Consider the following 9,496-nt stretch of genomic DNA (forward strand, 5'->3'; position numbering starts at 1 on the left):
ACTACTCTATATTGGTGAACAACGATGATTCCCAAGGATGTTGAGAAGTCTCGACTGTATGCATTGGAAGAGGAAAAATTGCCCAACGGATTGGGTAGGCCAATATGCAGGTCTTAGTAGTTCTCCGACAGTCATTTTAGAAGCAGTAGTTGATTACGATCTTTGGATATGGTATGCATATTTTGGTATGCCCGGATCCAATAATTATATAAATGTGTTGGAGGTGTCCGATTTATTCTCCAAACTTGCACAAGGTATTGCTCCTACTACTCATTATACAAATGGAGGTAAAGAATACCATGATACATTGTTATCTCGATCGGTGTTCCCCCTTCATTTTTGTCAAACTTAATTGATGCACTCATGGGGGTTTTTGCTGCAGAGTAGTTTTCCATGCTAAATTTCTTGATGAGCTCTTTGGTATAATTGCAATGGTTGATGAATATGCCCTTTTCAAGTTATTGGACTTGTTGTCCAAGGAAAATGTTAAGTTCTCCCATCGTACTCATCCCAAAATTTCCTTCATTAACTTAGAGAATCTCTCGCACAATTTGGAGTTAGTTGACCCAAATATCATATCATCAACATATATTTTCAAAAGCAAGATAAGATCCCCTTTAGTGAATTTGAACAAGGTCTTGTCGGCCGTTCCTATTACAAAATCATGTTCGAGTAAAAATTTCAAAAGGGTATCATAACTGGCATGATGAGCTTGTTTCAAGCCATATAGAGCTTTATCTCTTTTGAATACATAGCTAAGATGAGTTGGATTGACAAAACCTGGAGGTTGTTCAACTTATAATTCCTCTTATGAAAAGTCGTTGAGAAATGCTGAATTTACATCCATTTTATAAACTTTAAAGTCTTTGAAAGTAGCATATACAAGAAATATTCGAATGACTTCAAGACTTGCGACTGGTGCAAATGACTCATCTAAGTCAATGTCTTCTTCTTGGTGATAAAATTGAGCCACCAGGATAGCTTTGTTTCTCACCACTGTTCCATTCTCATTCAGTGTGTTTCTAAATACCTATCTATCCCTATGATTTTTTGTCTTTCCGGACGAGGGACTAAATGCCACACTTTTTTGCGCTCAAACTGGTTAAGTTCTTCTTGCATGGCTTCTATCCAGTTGGCATCTTCTAATGCTTCATCAATCTTCTTACATTCTAGCTGTGAGATGAAAGCTTCATGCAAAATTCATCAAGTGTTTTTATCCTAATTTTAAGAGGAGCAGTAGGGTCACCTATGACCAGCTTAGGTGGATGATTCTTATTCCATCGAAAACAGGGTCCAAGAGGATTTGGATTTGGATCTTGTTGAGGTTGAGCTACTGCATCAGAAATGATGACATCTTTATCTCTTGGAGCATCATTTTCCTCGACCAGTTACATTGGATTTCGCCAGGTAATATTTTCTTCATTAGTGTGAGGACCGGTTGCAATGATTTCCTCAGTGTGTCGCTTGATCTCAATATCACTGTCACTTTCATACGAGAGTTGTAATCTCCAACTCTGACTTAAGTTAGTTATGTCACATGTTGTTGCGCTGCACATACAATAGATTTTCCTCAAAAATAACATGAATAATTTCTTCAACGGTCAGAGACTTATTATTAAAGATTCTATAAATTTGACTGAACGATGAATAACCAATAAATATTCCTTCATCGGCTTTTGCGTCGAAGGAGGTTGTGGTATTTTCGCTCGCAAGCATACGGTTTCAAGCTGTAATATAGTCGGATTGGAGTCAAAGTTGATCCCACGGAGAATTAGTTATATGTTATTATATTAAATATTTTAAACTAATAAAATTTCAATCCTATTTAGACCTACGAAAATGATTGAATTTTTAATTAACTAAAAATTTCAAAGAATAAAATTAACTAACAATGAATTCGCAAGGTGAAAGATCAATGAAAGAAAAATTCTAGAGGTTCGATTTTACTTGACTATCAACCAGATTAATTCCTAAAGAAATCTATATCATAAATTCTTCAAGTTTACTAGTCAAGAATTCTAAATATTTTCTACTCTCTTTCTCAAGTGACACGTAGAAGTTCGTTTCTAATATATATCAAACTCCATATTCCTATCAAAGTTTGAATATTAAATCCGATAAATAACATAATAATTCTTGTAATGACTTCAATGGAGTCATAGGCCTCTCGAACTTTATAAACACCAACGATGTATTTTCCTACGCTCTTATTCAAAATCACCTCTTCCGAGTTCTAGATTTCAAATAAATATAAAGATTCAACTACTTATCAGTTAATTGAACGCAATCAATTAAATAAAACACAAATAAACCAAACTGATAATTCTAATATATCAATAAAAATATAAAAAAATATGGTCTCAAGTCAAGATACGTCGTCCCTCTAGACAAAAAAATTAGTTCATAACGAAAAAAAAATCAAATAAATCATGTTCTTGAACATCATTAAAAAATTAGGAGTAAGGAAATAAATAAAAACGAAGGAAGATGATGTTTCTCTGTCCCCGAAAGTCGCTTCATCCTTCTTCTCGTCAAGATTTCTTGTTCTTCAATTCTCCTCGATCTCTCAGTCGTCTCTCCTCTCAAAAACCCTCGAAAAGTCCTCTAAAAACGCCCAAGTTCCCTTTTAAACAACCAAGAAAATTTCCAAAAATATTGAAAGACTGAACTGTGTGGCCGCGCTATTCCATCAGCGTAGAGGCACTGTACTCTTTTGGCGACGAGCGCAAAGGTGCTATCCATCAGCGTAGAGGCCCCATAAATTTTGGGTCTAGTGCAGAGGCGCTGCATCTTTGAATTTTCAGAATATTTTTTATCAGCAATTGTCGGATGCTCTCCACTTCAACAACATGAAGGCCCTACCCTGCACTTCATATTTATAATTTTTCCCCCAATCTCGATCTTTCATTCGGTTCTTCACGCTCTCTTTCCACTTTGTCATCACTATTCACACCTTTATCAACTAAAAATGGTTGTTATCCGAAATCTTTCAAACGACACAAACAATGACAAAGACACATAATATTGATCAAGAAATAAAAAAATTCAAGTTAAATCATATAAAATAGAAGTGCAGAACTTGCATTTATCAAATCTTCCCAAATTTAAACTTTTGCTAGTCTCAAGCAAAATAGAATAAAACAAAAATAAAAATAAAATACAAAACAATTAACACATAAAAATAATCAAGTCACAAGATTTTGTAACTACAGTCAACATCATAAATTCACATTCCAAATTTTCATTCTAAGTGTTCAACACATCATTTTCAAGAGTCCTCGTGTGTGTGATTTGTCAATCTCATCTACTTAACCTACACCGAGATAAAATTATGCAACCACTGAGCTTCAAAATTCATTAATCTCGTACTCAATTCAAACATAATCAACCAAGTTCAATTTCTACTCACATAGATCAAAAGAACTTTTTCGGTCAATATTGAGTTCGAAATATATATCAAGTCAGATTAGCCCAAAAAAAATCAATGCAATGAGTGTGTTCATGTAGATCAGAACAATATTTATTAAAAGTGATTCTCGAGTATCCATAGACTTAACCCTCGCAACCCTTCTCCACTTGGACATGTGTGACTCGGTCAGTAGGACTTTCAGCTTATAACGTTAGGAATCGGCTCATGGCTACAACTGAAAGATAAGGATTCAAGAAAGGGATTAAGTTGAAGATTGCCTTTTTACATGCCCCCTTTCAATTTATAACTCCTATTCATTCGATTCATCACTTTTTTTTTCTTTCAACACCTCATCCCAACCATTCTTTTATTTCATACACTTTGTCTCTCTTTTTGTTTTCCAATAGAGAGAATCTTTAAAATTTGACATTTGAACGCTTACTCCCTTAAAGATAGAAAATAGTGTATAAGATATTTAGTTGGATAGTGTGGGATTTCAAAAAAAAATATATACCGAATGGGGGGGTCAATCAAATGCTTTCACGTGTTTCATTCGTTTTCAATAAGCTCAAATGAAGTGACTAAGGATTATATTGTATTTAATTGGTGGCTCAAAAGACTCAAACGGTTCAAAAAAATTGCTTATATCATCTCTAAGTAACACATTATCCGTATTTCACTTCGAAGGGCATTCAGGAAAGTTCTAGATAATTTCTCAATTCACAATTAAATCTTGCAGACTGATCATAGTGCTCAATAATGTCTCATGAAAATATACCAATAAAATGTGAATGGCCAAAAATAAAAATTCAAAATTTTCCATTCTTTTTAAATTAAGCTCAAAGGGCATCAAATGAATATATTATGCAAGAACACATGCCCAAATAATTCAAAAATTACCTAAATCATGTCTCTATTAGCAACACTCGACTTCGGTGTCAGGTGAAAACACAAGAGTTTGGAATTTATTCATCTATTCTACATCACAACCACATAATTTTTCTCAAAGTATCAGGAGTATTGAAGGTGGGCATAAACGGGCCAACCCAAACAGGCCACGGGTAAAAGCAGGGCAGGACAGGGTGGCCCGCCAAATTTTTTTAAAAAATAAAATTTTAATTTTTTGAATTATGGAAATAAAAACACTTATATTTAAATAATGTGATTTTAAAGTTTTAAAACTAGTATTTTATGTATTTTTAATATCTTACATTATTATTTTTTATGGTCAACTATCTATTTATATTATTCATATTATTTGGAAATGTGATTTTTTATCCAAAATATAATAGTTAACATTAGGGATGTAAACGAATCGAGCCGGTTCGCGAGCATTTCGAGCCGACTCGATAAAAATTTGATTCGTATTCAAACTTATCGAACTCGAGCCGAACTCGAACATGTTCGAACTTTTTTTCGAGCCGAGCTCGAGCCAAAATTATTTTGTTCGATAGTTCACGAATTGTTCGCGAGCCTTAATGTTTTATTAATATAATATAATTATATAATAAATATATATACATTTCGAGATTTTTGAACCATAATATCCGAGCAATAGTTCGAATAGTTCACGAATAGGTTCAAATATTTTGAGCCGAACTCGAACTCGAACTTCATTTTGAGCCGAGCTCGAGCCAAAATATTTGAAATTTTCGAGCTTCGAATCGAGCTCGAACTCGAATATACTTAAATCGAGCCGAATTCGAGCCTTATTTTTTTACTATTATTCGGATCGATTCGGTTTGTTTGCACCTCTAGTTAACATCAAAATTTTATATGATTTGTTTGATTGTGAGATTTATTATTTGTTATTATGTAACATTGTTGATATAATTTTTTTCAAACTCAAATACTAATGTTGTTCTTTGAATTTTTTTAATTATTTTTTTAAAAAAATTGGCGGATTGACTCGCTAGTCCGCAATCAGCGGCGGGATGGGGCGGGGCCCGGTTGGGGTTATTATCTCAAACGAGCCGCACGTCGGGGAGGACCGGCCCATCTGACAGCTCTCAAGGGCGGATCTAGCATAGGACCCAGGGGGCCACGGCCCCCCAAAAAATTAATTTTAAGGGGAAATATTTTTTTGGGTCCATTAACTTGTTCATGTTTTGGTTTTGGTCCATTAACTTTTCAAAATCACTGAAAATTAAAAGTTAGTGTACCAAAACCAAAATTTAAAAAATTAATGGACCAAAATCAAAACATGGACAACTTAATGGACCAAAATAAGTATTTTTCCTAATTTTTTTTACTATATATAATTTGAATATGTTATATATGTATATTTATAAAATCGTTCCTATTGTTGAAAAAAATATATAATTTTGGCTGGTGGTATGAGGAGCTTTGACACGTTAGAAGGGAGTTGTGACTTGTGAGGCTTAGGTTCATTCCCGCAACTTCTTTCTCCCATCTATATTTTTCTTTTTCTTAAATTTTTTCCTTCTCCTTTTTTCCTAATACTACCAAATATCTAAATTATTATTATTTTTATTAATGATAAATTATTTATTTACTAAAAATTTTAAAATATATTGTCTAAAATTATATAAAATAAAATGGCATTATAATAACAATAAAGCAGAATAAGATAATCAATTAATCAAAAATTTAGTCCAAATATTTAAATTATTTATATATTTACTAAGATCTTTAAAATTTATCCTCTAAAATTATACTCCTTCCATCTCATATATAGTAATCACGTTTTTTTTGTACCAATATAATATTGTATGATAATTATTAATATTTTTCTATTTCTTACAGATCTGCTCTTATTTAATTAGACTTGATATTAAAAATATTAGTTACTTTTTCAATAATTTTTAACATCATATAAGTATTCATTAAATAGGGGTAAACTTATAACGTTATTTACTAATTGGTTTTTCCAAAAAAATTATTAGTATGTATGAAAAAAGTAAGTTTATATATATATATGGGGACTGATGTATTATAAAATAAAAGATATTTGTGTGTGTGTGCGTGTCTATATATATATATATATATATATATATATATATTTGAGAAGAAACATTTTTTAAAGTAAATAAAATATTTGTGTTTGCTATTCTAGTTTCTACATCTACAACAAAAAAGATTATTCTCAGCTATGAATGTCGATAAAACTAGGTTTCGAAGCAAATTGAAGGATGTTTTTCGCTCGAATGTATATCTTTATACTGATGTTATTATTAAAGACTTTGAAAATTTTAATGAATGTCGAATTCCTTTAATTTAAGTTATCAATATTTTGTTTCATAATATGTTGTTTTCTCTTTTGATCTTTAGTCTAACTTATAAGCGACCCCTCCGACCTTAATCCAAATCCTTGATCCGCCCTGACAGCTCTAGTTCTCGTGTTCAACCGTGGAATCCGCCAGCTCCACGTGGTAGTTCTAATCTGCATCCTAGATTTTCTGGCACAAGTATTTTTCTCTTAACCGTGATCAGATCAAGACCAACTAAGGGCGAGCATATAATTGTTGATACTTTTATTTTATACGATATACATGTAACATGCCTTTGTGTCAATCGACATGGGTGCATATACTCAATTCAAGTAAAATCTCAAAGATGATATCATGCTTATATTGATTCTTTAAAATAAATAAAAATTTTCTGGATACTCTTATCCCGAGACCCCAATATTTTTGTATAATCCAAAATTATATTTTTCATCCATTCAAATAAAAGAAGAGAGATTTGAATTATCTAATAAGAGTATTTTTGTTATTTTATTAAAAAGTAGTATGAACATAAATTCTTTATCAAACATTCTACTTTAATATATAATAACGATCGTTTTACTTTTATTTTCATACACAACTAACTTCTTATTTTTCCAAATCTTTTAAATCTATAATTTTAGTCACTTCTACAAAAACATAACAATTTGCAAACCTTCCTTATAGTTACATAACGGAATTAACAAAATGGATTATTTGGGAGGAAAAAAGAGTAATGAAATTAACCGAAAGTATGCTTGTGTCCATGAATGTGCAAACATATCCAGTGAGTGGTGGCAATAACAATATGCATGTTTTTGGTCCAAAAAGAATGATACGTTTGTCCACAAGAAAAGGACAAATCGCAAAATTGACTACTGCATTATGAGTGGGAACATCACGAACCTTTTTCTTTCTCCTTAAACTTTTTCTTTTTTAAAATTCTAATTATCATATTCAAACTCAAAATCCCGCCATCATGACATCAACTGCGTTCAAATTAATCCACCTTCTTTCCCCACACTAAATCAAATTGCCAATAATTTCAAAAAGTTCAATCTTTTCTTGCATATTATTGGTGTTCATATATAGCTAAATTGTCAAAGAGAGCTTCAAAAGGTCAATTATTACATGAAGCCCTTTACTTCATTTTCATCATCTTCTTCTTGTGATCATAGTCTATTGCCATACAATTCCAAAAACAGAAGACATGGAGGTTGCATGGGTAGATTCTTACGCCGCATTCTTTGCATCAACAGCATCCGCTCGCCACCTCCGGAAGAAGAGCAAAAGGAACCTCCAATGGCGTGCACTGAATCAGCTAGTACTCCTGGAATTGTGGCAAGGCTTATGGGATTAGAACCGTTGCCATTTATGGAGTCGATAGCGCGAAGCCCCGTGTTGAAATCTTTTGAGCCGTTTAGGAAACCGAGATCGCCAGATGGGAGGTATCATCGGATCATTCCCACATACAAAGAAGTACTTGAAGATGAAAACTTCTTCATTCTTAGCTTTGAAAGTATGGATTTCTCAAGGAGATCGCGGTCGGGTTCAGGTTCGGGTAAAAAGAAGTTGCAAGGATCGGGAGTCAAGTGCAAGAAGAAAGGCACGAGAAGAGGGAGTTTGCAGGAAAGGGATGAACAAAATGTTGACGGCAACTCGGATCAAAATTCAAACACCCACGGAAGGGAAAGGAAGAAAAAGGCGAAAGGGGATGGTAACTTGGCAGTGATCAAACCGGAAACAGAAGGAAATTCACAAAATTCAAGCCCCATTTCTGTTCTTGATTTTATCGAATCGGCACCCAGCCCCAGTTCTTCAGGTATGATATTGGCTGCACCTTTGGCACATAAAACATTGATTTGTAGTTATGTTAGTTCACTTGAATTTCACCCACAAAATATATCAGTGCCTTTCTATATATCCCCAAAGCTCAAGTTTACATATTGTTTCAGTTTCATTTTTACACCGATAATTTGGATTCAGGTTAATGTTCTTTAAAAAAAGAATGAAAAAGAGAGAGAGACAATTTTCACTATCATCACATACCAGATTTAGAAAGTTGCATCATTACACCAGATTGATGAAGAGATATAGTTTGGAAATTGAATGCAAACTCCATCGTGGTTTATCATTCGAACTTCTGTGGATGCAAGATTTCTTTAATTCGGCATCACCTTTATCGATCTTGCGTGATGCTAGCTAACTGAGTTGCAATTGGCAGCGGAAGATATTTCAAGATTGAAAAATTCAAAATTGAAAAGAACATTGTCTGAAGAACTTGAGAACTGCACATACCCCAAAGACAAAACATTGTACATCAACAGAAGCTGTGGTCACATTAGACCGAGGAGTAAGGTTCGTGATGAAAAGTGGTTCGAAACTCGCGAACTGGCCGAACATGACATGATCAAATCGAGTTGGGTATGCGCCGAAGTGTCTAAAAATCACCTCGATCATTTCCAAGAGATTGGTAAAGATCTAACCTCGCATGTTCTTGATCAACTTTTGCTCGAGTTGATACTAAATTTTTCATAAGAATTTTTCATTTATGATTTAATCGTATACCTTTTAATGTCTATTTTGGAGGGTTAATACAGACTATAATCACTTCCGATCTTTACACAATTTTTAGATTCATTTATGTAACTTATTTGCTTAATTCTTGACAAGCTTTAAAGATAATTAAATGAGAGCTAAGTTTCATGTGGCATACTTATTTTATCTATTCTAACATATCAAATTAAATAAATAATTTATTGAAAGTGACATGGATGTTAAATCAGTTAATTAAGTGGGAAACATAGATAAATACATGTGAAGTTCACGATTCACCAGTATTAATCATTCCTGTACAAAA

The 9,496-nt window shown here is 33.1% G+C and overlaps 1 protein-coding gene across 2 annotated transcripts; it reads left to right on the plus strand.

The window, feature by feature from the left end:
• Nucleotides 1-7,716: 7,716 nt before the first annotated feature.
• LOC140887854 (uncharacterized) lies at nucleotides 7,717-9,307 on the plus strand. Of its 2 annotated transcripts, none has more exons than XM_073295387.1 (2): nucleotides 7,717-8,458; nucleotides 8,861-9,307. In XM_073295387.1, exons 1-2 carry the CDS (start codon nucleotides 7,768-7,770, stop codon nucleotides 9,172-9,174), a joined length of 1,005 nt encoding a protein of 334 aa, XP_073151488.1. In that variant the 5' UTR covers nucleotides 7,717-7,767; the 3' UTR covers nucleotides 9,175-9,307. The 2 variants fall into 2 exon arrangements, with proteins under 2 accessions (XP_073151488.1, XP_073151489.1); XM_073295388.1 differs by lacking the exon at nucleotides 8,861-9,307 and adding an exon at nucleotides 8,623-8,724.
• Nucleotides 9,308-9,496: the final 189 nt, after the last annotated feature.

The sequence above is a fragment of the Henckelia pumila genome, chromosome 3 (genome assembly GCF_033568475.1).
Source record: "Henckelia pumila isolate YLH828 chromosome 3, ASM3356847v2, whole genome shotgun sequence".
NCBI lineage: Eukaryota > Viridiplantae > Streptophyta > Magnoliopsida > Lamiales > Gesneriaceae > Henckelia > Henckelia pumila.

Coding starts and splice junctions, on each gene's coding strand:
- LOC140887854 (XM_073295387.1), top strand. CDS start 7,768: ATGAAGCCCTTTACTTCATTTTCATCATCTTCTTCTTGTGATCATAGT. Junction 8,459..8,860: donor ACCCAGCCCCAGTTCTTCAG/GTATGATATTGG, acceptor TGCAATTGGCAG/CGGAAGATATTTCAAGATTG.